Source organism: Thunnus maccoyii, chromosome 13, assembly GCF_910596095.1.
Source record: "Thunnus maccoyii chromosome 13, fThuMac1.1, whole genome shotgun sequence".
Classification (NCBI taxonomy): domain Eukaryota; kingdom Metazoa; phylum Chordata; class Actinopteri; order Scombriformes; family Scombridae; genus Thunnus; species Thunnus maccoyii.
In genome coordinates this window covers 20,482,484-20,494,139 of record NC_056545.1, presented here as the reverse complement: position 1 = coordinate 20,494,139, position 11,656 = coordinate 20,482,484, and the positions used below count along the sequence as shown (strand labels likewise).

General features: G+C 37.0%; 1 protein-coding gene across 1 annotated transcript; it reads left to right on the top strand.

The window, feature by feature from the left end:
• The first annotated feature begins 383 nt into the window (after nucleotides 1-383).
• Nucleotides 384-6,482, top strand: chrdl2 (chordin-like 2). Its single transcript, XM_042431937.1, has 11 exons — nucleotides 384-537; nucleotides 984-1,096; nucleotides 1,258-1,351; nucleotides 1,451-1,596; nucleotides 3,202-3,295; nucleotides 3,710-3,771; nucleotides 3,940-4,108; nucleotides 4,231-4,419; nucleotides 4,523-4,696; nucleotides 5,194-5,286; nucleotides 5,471-6,482. The coding sequence occupies exons 1-11, from the start codon at nucleotides 471-473 to the stop codon at nucleotides 5,602-5,604; spliced, it is 1,335 nt and encodes a 444-aa protein (XP_042287871.1). The 5' UTR covers nucleotides 384-470; the 3' UTR covers nucleotides 5,605-6,482.
• Nucleotides 6,483-11,656: the final 5,174 nt, after the last annotated feature.

Sequence of the window (11,656 nt, the reverse complement as noted above, 5' to 3'; positions counted from 1 at the left end):
TTAATCCAATACAATAAAAACATGACAAAATACAGCTTTTAAAATGACCTTAGGGTTGAATCAGCATTATTCAGCAATAACTTCACTATTGCTTATTATAACAGAGGATAACAGCATAATAAAATCACTGTTTATCTACATACTTTACATACAGTACATCAACCATAGATGTTTGTGTTCTTACATATGTGAAACTGAGCTTATCTCACGAGGAAACCATTAAACTTTGTTGGGGGTAATGAGTGTTTATTATTTAGTCAGTCCATTTCATCCCTCTAGTTTTAAGATAACATGAAACATGACGTTTCATTTCCTGTAGGAGGCGCCATCGATTAACAGAGAAAAAAAGTTGGATTTTTTTTTTTTTTTTTTTTTTTTTTTTATCCTTGTTTCACACTGTCCTGCAGTTTCTGTCCTGCAGAAACATATTTATTGCGCGTTGAGGACTCAGTCACGCACATGTAAAAAAAATGAAGTCCACGTTTTTGTTCTTTTTCATCATTTGGTTTGCAGATGCAGAGCTAAAACCCCGGAAAGGTAAGACAGAGACCCTGCTGATGCTTATTCTGTCCTGATCAGACGTGTGGGGCTTGAAATAAGGAAAAGCATGAGAATGTTTAAACAGATAAGGAAAGTTTTCTCGGGACATAGCAAAAAAATGGACTTAAGATTAACATCTTTTATAGCTCTTAACATAACTTAAGTGTTTTGTAGTGAAGCATATTTGCTTCATAGTGTCACAAAAGCCACCAGAAGTTAAATCATGACTTCTTACTTGTCTTTATATGGGCTGGAGTGGGATCAGTAGCATTTGCTGTTTCCCTTGTTTTCCTTTAGTCTGCATTTCATGGAGCTGACTGTCGCTTAGACAAGTTTCTCTAACATTACTTCTCATATTATAAAAGTCTGTTTTTTTGCCGTGCAGTTTATCTGCGCCATATGCGTTTCTCAATAGCTCATCCTTCCCATTTTTTGACACCCAGGGTCCGGGGTGGTGTGTACTTTCAAAGACAAGACTTACAGCCCGGGAGACAGCTGGCATCCCTATCTGGAGCCTTTCGGATTTATGTTCTGCATGCGCTGTGTCTGCACAGAGGTACATTTATAACAAACTGGATCACACCAGAAAAATAAATGCATTTAAAGGAACATTGCACTTAAAAATTGCCCCATAGTGCTTGCAGAACACTTGCTGACTTTGTGGTTGGGATTTAAAGGTTAGCTTGTAAACTTCTAACTATTGCTCTCTCTTCTTAGACAGGCCATGTGAAATGTAACACAATCAAGTGTCCCTCTCTGCCGTGTGAAAACCCAGTGGCTGAGCCTCAGCAGTGTTGCCCGAGATGCACAGGTAGACTGTCCTCTCAACACCTCATCAGCTCTGTCTGAGAGAACAATTCCTGTCAGTGACTTTAAAGCTTCTTTTCCTGTTATGTTGTGCCCTCCTCAGATGAGCCCAAGGTCCCCGCAGGGCTGAGAGCTTCTGTGAAATCCTGCAGATATAATGGAAGTATTTATCAGCCGGGGGAGACCTTCACTAAGCATGACCTCTTCCCATCCAAGCAAAGCAATCAGTGTGCTATGTGCACATGTTCTGTAAGTTGCATCTAATTTACTGCTTCTTCTGTTTATTTGATTTGGTGAAATAATATCAAAGCCTGGTTTGTAATTCTCTTATAACAACTTAAGTTGTCAGCCAATATGTATTGAAATTATGTCTGTTTATATAACTCTTTTTAGAATAACATTACCATGTGATTTATAGATGATACAAATAAAATAAAAAACAAATAAATGGAAAATAAGGAAGCAGAATTTAACAGAAAAATGCAGCAGAGTTTGAAGATGTATCTTAATCTTGAAATACTTGATACTGAATATTTATGAAATTCTCATAATCCTCTTTTTCCACTTAAATGTGTTTAAGCACTACCAGCACAGATTAAATGGAGTGTAAAAATCCATGGAAATTCAGCATGTACTGTAATAACTAGATGTACATTATACTTTACAGTACACAATACAATTATTTAGCACATTAAAGCTCTCAAGCACCATCTAAAGGACCCTCCTTCAAAAAATCTATGAGATACTGTGGCCTAATTTCTTATTTTTTGTGCACTGGAAGGTTTTCTTAATATTTTTTTTTAATTAGTTTTGTGTATGTATTGCAATTTTGAGATGCCATGGCTAGTAACTAATGTAATGTTACTGCATATGCGTGAAGAGTATCTCTGCCCAATAACTTAACTCTTGCTATGCAGTGAAATTGGAGCTATATCGTTAATGTATTTTATCACTGGTGGTCTTTGCTGTGTCTGTCAGCTTGGCTTGGTTGCGATGGACACTTGAGAATGAATGAAAGCTTTAATTTAGAAAACAAAAAGCAGATATCGGAGTAGAAAGTGGAAATGAGAGCTACAATTTGGATTTGTCTTTTAAAGATGTGAGAAGTAAATTTCATGAGCTGTTGAGTGGTGTTCGTATACAGATGTTTCTACGCCTCTGATTAGACAACTAACAACACTAAACTTGACTAAATGATTCCTTCCTGCCGCAAGTGGTTGAAATGGTCACAAATCATGTTTCTCCCGCTGCATTTCTTCCAAGTATCCCTTAGTTACTTCCTCAACCTGCCCTTGTGTCTTTGGGACTGTTATTCTGTTAAGGCTTTGATATTTAATGTAACATGCTCATAGCTTTGCTTTTTCTGTGACTTCCTTTATATCACAGAAAATAGCAGGATTATGATCATCATATATTGCACTTTTGAAAATGGATTACTTGTCTGATGTTTTTCAAGACATGTCTTATGATGTCTGGGGCTGCTCTGGTTCAGGTACTAGAGAGGGTCATTTGTTATTCATGCGATTGGTGGTTTGAGTGTCCTTGAGCGAAACGCTGAACCCCAAATTGCTTCTCATAAGCAGGACAGCACCGTGCCAGCAGCTCACTCGCCACCGGGAAAGAAAATGTAAATCGCTTTTTATAAAAGCCTAATGAATATTATGTCTCATTATGTTTTTGTGGATTGATTTCAAGAGTGTTAGGTCTCAGTAGACTCTATGAATATTATTATCTGTTATTCCACGTGATATAAATGTGAATCCACATAAATTACGTACAGATTTTGAGAGGCTATCTCCGTGCTTTCAAGATCACTTTTTAAAAAAAATGTTCCTCTTGCTTTTTTATTCTCAGAATGGAGACATCTTCTGCGCTCTGAAAACATGCCAACCAATCACCTGCTCCTCACCAGTTTCAGTTGCAGATACCTGCTGTTTGGTGTGTAAAGGTAGTCAAACGTCCTCAACCTGGAATGATGATTTTTAGGAACTGAACATGCATATTCACTCTTAGCATATCGCTGATGAATGATAATTATTTTCTGATTTTGTCATATGAATTACCAATAAAATACCTTTTTTTAATAAATTTGATTCCCCTGTAATAAAAAATCATACAGTATCTTTATATGTGTATATATATATATATATATTTTTTTTTTAACACATATTAAAAACATATTTTCAAATATTCTTAGTGTTTAATTACAATGTGCTTGTAATTTTGTAAAAATCAAATCATTATGACATAATTCAACTAAAAGTCAATACATGATAATATTGAATTAAAACCCAACTCTAACATAAATGCCATGTTTTCCATGTTAATGGCCTCATACTTGGTTTTGGTCTTTTTCTTTTAGATAATAGCACCAGTGGCTCCTCATCAACTGAGGATGGAAACCTACAACTTAACAGAGGCGTTGTATGTTCTTACATATGTTGGATGTTACTTTCATTTGAAATTGTTGCATGTATTTTTATTTCTTTTAATGAATTTGACAGTATCAACGTGGTTTGTTCTTATTAAGTATATTTAATTGCTGAACAGATGAAAGATAATTGTTTTTTATTACATCTGTGTTTAAAAAAGAGGCATTCAGTCGACCAGTGTTCTGGAGAGCAGAGCAGGGCGCAGCCTGACCATGCCACCCCATCCAGGGTCAGGACTTCTCTCAGAGGCCTGAGTCTCAGTAAACTTAACCTCAAAGGGGCTTCAGAGACCACTGTTAAGATTTTGTTGCAGAGGAAACACCAAAGAGGTGAGACGTTGTCAAAGCAGAAAGATCCTTTATAGGTATTTGATTTTATGGACATGTTCCTCACAACTTTACGATCGTTTCCATATGCAGCACAACACTCAGATGTTTTCCATTTCTCTCAGCGTGTTTATACAATGGCAAGACGTACTCTCATGGAGACATATGGCACCCAGTTTTGGGGAAGGTCCTGGAATGCATCCTTTGCACTTGTACTGATGGCCTCCAGGACTGCAAACGCATCACGTGTCCCAGCCAGTACCCATGCCAACATCCTATGAAATCGACAGGAAAGTGCTGCAAGACTTGTCCAGGTAGTCAAAGTCTTATCATATAATGACTGTTTACACTGTAAAAATGATCTGGACTGGCTTTAAACAGCATCCACACAACTTTATCTCTGTTTCTTCTCTCTAGAAAGTAAAGCTGAGAATAACCAGACCCAGTGTTATCTTGGATACAAAAATAACCTCTTGGTGTATAAAGTAGAATCATCTTTGAAAGTCGACTCACCCAACACAGTTCGGATCATTGCTGTTGAAAGACAAAGTACTGCTGAGATCGAAGTACAAGTATGGAAGACTGTAGAAGGTACTGTGAATAATTATTTATTAATTAATTATTATTATTATTTGACATTTTGAGAAAAATGTTTATTCCCTTTCTTAGAATTATATGAGAAGATTGATACCAGTCCCTTAAATATGCAGCTACAGCCAGCAGTTGCTTAGCGTAGCTTAGCATAAAGACTGGAAACAGCTGGCCAAGAATTACTAGTCTAGCATATAATCCCACATAAAACGATAACTTCTACACTTCAATTTTTGTACAGATTAAACTAATGAAAAATAATGTGTTATTTAGTGATCTTAAGAGGTACTGGTAGGTAGATTCTGTCATTTTTGTTACGTCGCTGTTTCCCCCTGTTTCTAGTCTTTATGCTAAGCTAAACTAAGCTAAATCTTCTCATCTAGCTCTCAGCAAGAGAAAAAATATTCGTATTTCCCCAAATTGTCTAACAACTCCTTTGAAACCAACATATTGCTGCACCAGTGTATGACTCTAATCAGAGTTATTCATTTATGCAGGTGTTTTACAACTAATGGAAATCGGTGACGTTCAAAGGAAAGATATTATGGATCATCCAGAGAATTACACATTACTTACAACACTTGATGAAGGTTTGTTCTCTGAGTGTTTGTGAAGAATTATTTCATGATGCATTTTTTTATTTTTAGACTCTAGAAATATGCAGTAAGTTTCATTTGTTGAAATCCTCCGTACTTTTTTTTAATATGATTATTTAGACTTTGGTGACAGATTAATTTCACCTTGATGTTAATTCAAGTTCGGCTCATTTTACAGAGACGTGGAGAAGATTTAAAGAAGAGGGAGAAAATCTGAATAAAGCTCCTCAGGCCACAATTTGTGAAGAAGGAATCCGGGAGATGATGACTTTCCTAAATCCCAAGCAGACTGAAGGCCTGTGTTCACCCTAGTAGTCACTCTTTATACCAGTATTCCCAATAACCATACATTGTTGACATACATACTTTATTCATACATTTTGCACTTGGATGTCCTGCGTCATTCCTGTAATACAAGAGGAATTTCTCATTTATAACATTGTTGTTTCTTGATTTATGCATTGTTTTCCATCATGTTTTGATTATCACATATTTTTTATTTGTAAATTATTAGGTTGCAAAACACATAACCTGGCCGATAGTTCCGCCTCCTCCTGTCCTGAACATTATTCGATCTGGTGGATTTTATGTACGAGCTCTAAACAAAATGCAACACAAGGTAAAGGTGAATGTGAAGTGAAGAGATGAGAGCTCAGAGCTGGAGACATCCTCAGTATCCTGTTATAAATCTGGAGGTTTAGACTTTGTTGACACAGTGACGTTAATATGTGCTTCTGTTGAATAACTGAGGGCATTTTGGGATCAGTATTTCTTAAATGAATCCTTTGCTTTAACTATATGAGAATCACTTGTATTTTAGAATATGTTGGGCAAGGGGCCACGTTCTGTTCAGAATGTAAAGGTTTTTTTTTTTTAATAAGTATATTATATGATCATCAACGTATTTATTGTAAATACAAAGTGAGGTTTTGTCACCTAATTTAAAGTGTATTGGTTCTTGTATGATTTCTGTGTATATACGTACATTTGACTGTCTGAATGTTTTTTTGTTTTGCATGAAGTAGCAACAGGCTGTAGCTGTTTTATACATCCACAGGATCATATTCTAATGTCATTTTACAATTTTAAAATATTTGTATTTTAATGTGGTCATAGCTGATGTAGCTGAGTGCACTCTGTACCTCTGCTCACGATTTTAACCCATAAACTTTTCACTGTGTTTGACACCACTAAACATTTTTGTCTGATTTGTTTAAAGTTGTGACTCAAGTTAAGCTGTAATGAAAAAGTCAACCGTAGTAACAGTTGGGAATATGTGATTGGGACAGGCGTAAGATGTGGACAGGTTTGTGGTTCATAGTTGTTTTTGAAGGCATTGTTTGAAAACAATTTGCTGATTCATCTATGGTCTGCATGCCGGCCACAGCAGAGCGAGCCTAACACCGTCGCCTGAAGGCTTCTATTAAATACGACTCCGGAAGGCCGGATAAACTGTGTTCCCGCTCGAAATGAAATGTTATCAGAGGCTTGGAAATCAAAAGCAGAAGTTGAAACTCCCTTCACCCTCCCAACATTTCCCTAAAAATCGCCTGTTATTAGTTATTGTACCTTGATGAGACTCTGTTGCGTCTGTATCACACCTGTGCAATCATTCTTCTTTTCCCTCAAACTTAAAGGGGCAATATGTGGGATTTTTCTGCCTGATAGCACCTCGTTATTCTGCTTTTTTGTTAACGCTCCGCTCTGATGAACTTATTCAGGATGGAGGGTAGAAGCCAATAATAGCAGTTTTATTGTTCCATAATTGTTTATTGCAAAAAACACTGAAAGTTTCTTTCTGTTTGTTGCCATAAAGCAATCTCCCTTTGAACTGGAAAGCACTTACAAGTTTTATAAAAATGTGCGCAAAAAGTTGCACACATTGTAAATTGTCTAGTGGTTAAATGATTAATACCATACAATGTAAAGTATTTTTATATATACATGTATTATTATTATTATTATTTTTATTATTGTGTTTTATTGTGTTTTTTAAAGCCAGTGGGAAAATCAATCTTAATGTCCAACAAGAATTTCCCCAAAAGTAGCATTTGAGATGATTTTCTTATTTAATTTATAGTTTTGTTTACTTTCATTCTTTAAATACTTTAAAAACTTTGGGTGCTCTTTTTCACCATGAAATATCATGTCAACAGCGCGATTAAATTGACATAAATTTGGAATTCAAAACCAAAATTACAGACACATAGTACTACAGCCTGCCAATAAAATGCATTAACTGCAAAAATGAGCTACCAGTGAGAACAGAATACATTTATTATGGCTGTATTTTTTCCTGCATCTGTGTTTTTGCTACTATGTAAATTCAAACCCTACAAATCACTACCCTCTATCTCTACTTCATTGTTTTGAGTTTTTGTAGGGTTGTGCTGTTAGATCTAATTGTAGGCCAAGAAACTGAAAGGCATCTGTATTTCCAAAACACAGAACAAAGGAACAACATAATACTTAATTACATAGGAACCACCAAAACAAATCCAAACTTTAAAGTAAGACTACTAAAGACAGTATCGCCTGCTCATGGAAATAATGAGCTCCCTAGTCCCCGTGTACGTGAGTATGATGATCTGTGAGAGCAGCAGCAGTCTTTTTGCTCGCAAGCACTGTGTGCAGTCTGTCCGCAGGCCTGTTTGATCAACAGGTGTCAAATTATCACTGCGGTTCCCATGACTCTGTCAGTGTGCAACTACAGATTTGCTAGACTGAGTGGGCCCTTCAGAATAATATTGCTTCCCTTCTCTGTGAACTCCCGACGTGCTCGCTCTGTCCCCTCCCCTTCCACAATGACTCATTGTGTTCCTTTCACACATTGTGCCAGACAGCTCTGTCTGTCTCTCACTAAAGGCATGAAACAATATTTTCAAACAGGCGCACTTCCCTTGTATGCCTTCATTACTCGCACAAAAAGGCCGTCATATTTTTGTGTAAGCTGTTGGACCTGACAGTTTACAAGAGTCTCTCCCTTAGTTGTCCAAAGAGGCTGTTCTAGTCAGAAGGGTGAGAAAGGGGCGTTCTACTTTAGAGCTGCCAACTTAAATTAGTAATTAACGTTTTCACGTTGTCATTTTCCCATGCTGGTTTAAAAGTTTTATTTTCAGTGCAGTGCATCGCTTGGTTTTTATAAATGCAAAGAAATCGTGCAAACTGGGTAGTTTTAAACGTGCAGTATCTGGTGCTGCATGTTCAGATATGTTTGTCATATCATATGTGTCATTTTTGTTGGAAATCCCATCAGCACATATTTTGTGGATGATCGTCTCATGGGCCAATTCAGCTATGCATGCTTAGTCTTGGCTCTGGCAATTGTAACAGCTGGGGGCAGTCAGTAGGTATAAATCATGCAGTCGGTCGGCTCTCTGTGTATGTGTACTCCACCCTGCTGCCCATGTAGCCCAGATTCAGTGAGAAGTGAAGAAAATGTGAGACTCGGGGTCACGACTCGGCCCAGGATTGGAGGCACTACCATTATTATGATATTAACAAATCTCTTAGCAAAACCCTCTGGCTTTTGTTTGATATGTCACTTCCTTTGTGGGGCAGTCAGAGAACATCAATTCATGCATGTCACAGAAAAAGACGAGGACTTCTTGTAGCTTTGCAATTATCATGCAGTCTTGCGAAAAAGGAAAGCAGTTGAGTTGGATTTATTTTCAAAGATCAAATGAAACCTTTCCTCTTCAGCTGCAGCAAGTATAGTTCCTTGCAGATGCGCACAGTGTTTGTGAGGAACTGAAGCATTGCAAACCAATCAGGCAGTCTTTTGATTCAAAGGGAGCCAAACTGTGTTAAGTTAATTAAGTCTGATAGATGTGTTTGCTTTCATAGCTGATTAAGGTGCTCAGCAGAACCCCTGAGTTTATACTTCATCAAAATACTTCCGAAATCTATCAAGGGCTCTGTTTTTTACACCCTTACCCTCTCATTAATTAAGTTGGCCCTGATCATTTTAGCTGATGATTGGAGTCTAGCCAAGAAACCACGGACAATACCGGGATACATGTCATGAACACTTTGGTCTTCGTCCTCTTATCCTGAGCAGCTCAGCTTAAAGGTCAAAATTTTAAACACATGCTTGTAATGACTGTAAACGATTAAAGGCAGACCACAGTAAGATCTTTTGTTTCAAAGAATAAAGCAAACAACAACAACTTTACGGTTATGATCTGTAATTCATAATGGCCTCTATTCAGATGTCAGCCAGAAGCCTTCCCAGGATTACATGATAAGTGTGTTACAGTTCAATCGTCCATCAAAAGAAATAATGAATAGGTCCAGTCTGCAGTGAACTCATTTGGCACTTGAGTAATGAGGAGTGTTGATGAGGTATTCAGGCCTATTTGGTCTGAGCCAAATCTGGTGTCTGAGTCTCCACAGGGTTACTCTCAAAGCTTAACTGTTGGCCCTCAATTTGAGAATCAAACAAATCTTACCCAAACATTTCTCAGGCTTGATTGCCGTGATGACTGCTCCAGATGTGAAACTGTGCTGCGATCAAATATACAGAAAGAAACACATATAGATATATAAACAAAGATCAGTCTTGCCTAAGACACAGACCGTCGATGCCTTTCTACGCCATGTCTTTTGTTATTTTTGCTGTTGGACAGAGTATCCCGCTCTCCTGCCAGATTCTGTTATATCACCAAGAGCAAGGATAAAAATGTGTTTTCAGTTAATAACTCACCTCATCAGTTTTTCATGGTAAGAACAAAAGCGGTTACAGAGGAAAAGCATAACTGAATCTTTTTGTCTGTTTGTTTATTCAGTGTTGATGTTAATGTGAGCTTGAGTCCAATAAAAGACAGTTTCTTTTAGTGTCACTGTACAACAAAAAGTAAAACTAATGTTATTACAATGAAACGTCTGGAATGACTTTCCATATTTATAGGGAATAAATTACAGACATATGTGGATTGTGTAATTGTCCTCAGTCTTGAAGCATTTTGTCACATTAGTAGGCCATTTTCACTTCTTTAGCATGCATGCCTCCATGAGGTCAGCAAGTGTAAATCACCAATATTAGTGGGTCAGATTACACTTTTAGCAGACATTCCAAGAAAACTGCCACTGATAGATCAGATAAAAGATACAAATTAACTTGGAGGCAAATCAAAGTAACATAAAAAAGAAAATCTTAAAGGGGAACTCGGCAGAATTTACACATCAAGTTCAGTTTACTTGTCATGAGGATTACGCACTAACTGTGAAAACAGTTTTCTGTGGCTCTGGCGGCAACTTTCCAAACTTTGAAAAATATAATCTTGCTAATGTCATAGTGATGTCATCAGGATTATTTTGGTTTGGGTTTACAAATTTATAACAGAGAGCCTGTTTTACAAACTGGGGGGGGGGGGGGGGGGGGGGTGGAGTTTGAAATTTACCAGACAGTGATGGTGGCAAAGACACTATCAAGGTGCATTATGGGAAAGGTAGAATACAGTTATTTTGCAGCTTGAACCTCATCGACTAAAAATCTCGGCCTCTGCTGCTTTGACTTTGACTATTGTTTTTTTTAATCTGCCTCTTGTGAGTCACCCAACTTTATGGAAGTGTAATACACGATTGCTGTAGTACACCTTTAATATATTAAACCAAACTGATGCTCTGTTTGATGGTATTTCATGAGTGTTACTACGATGATACTACTACTCAGAGGCATCATGCACCATTCAAAATATCAAAATATTTGAGATCAGACAGCTTTGGAAATTGTTGAATTTTATTTTCAATATAAGAGTTTTAATTAGCCTTAATAATATAAACAAAAGTGGCTTTTCTGTATGATTTTATTTGTATTTAACTCTCCTTGGTACACACAGTCCTTGTTCCTTCTGGCTAGAAAGCATTATGTAGTATCAGCAACAGTATGACTTGAATGAATTTGTAATATACTTAAAGCTTCAGAATTTCTCTATTTTAAAGTGACTTTTCCACCCATCAGTGGTTTATCTATAACCCAGAAATTATTAAACTTTTTAATCATTAAGCTTGTTGTCCTTTGCTATTGTTTATAGCTCAATTATTGCTTTTGTCAAAACAAATTTGCAGCATTAAAATGTGTCCTAAAAAACAGGGCATGGACATAAGAGTGTAAGTGGAAACAGTAGCTACATGTTTGTGAGTCTTTATTACTTACTGTTATGTGGAACAATCAACAGTGCTGCTTGCTAACCAGCTAACATTACCCCTGAGTTTAAAGCCTTTTCGCTAACATTTTATTGTTCAATATTGCAGTTATAGTTCTAGATAGTCACTGACAAGGGGGCGGTTTGATCATAAACATAGCAACCAAAGCAGATAATTGCTGGTAACAGTTTGGCTTGCTGTGAACATTAACATATGC

Bases quoted from the DNA above. Each gene is read 5' to 3' on its own strand.
- chrdl2 (XM_042431937.1), top strand. From the start codon at position 471: ATGAAGTCCACGTTTTTGTTCTTTTTCATCATTTGGTTTGCAGATGCA. The intron at 1,097-1,257 runs GTACATTTATAA...CTCTCTTCTTAG, and splicing joins TGCGCTGTGTCTGCACAGAG to ACAGGCCATGTGAAATGTAA. The intron at 1,597-3,201 runs GTAAGTTGCATC...TTTTATTCTCAG, and splicing joins GTGCTATGTGCACATGTTCT to AATGGAGACATCTTCTGCGC.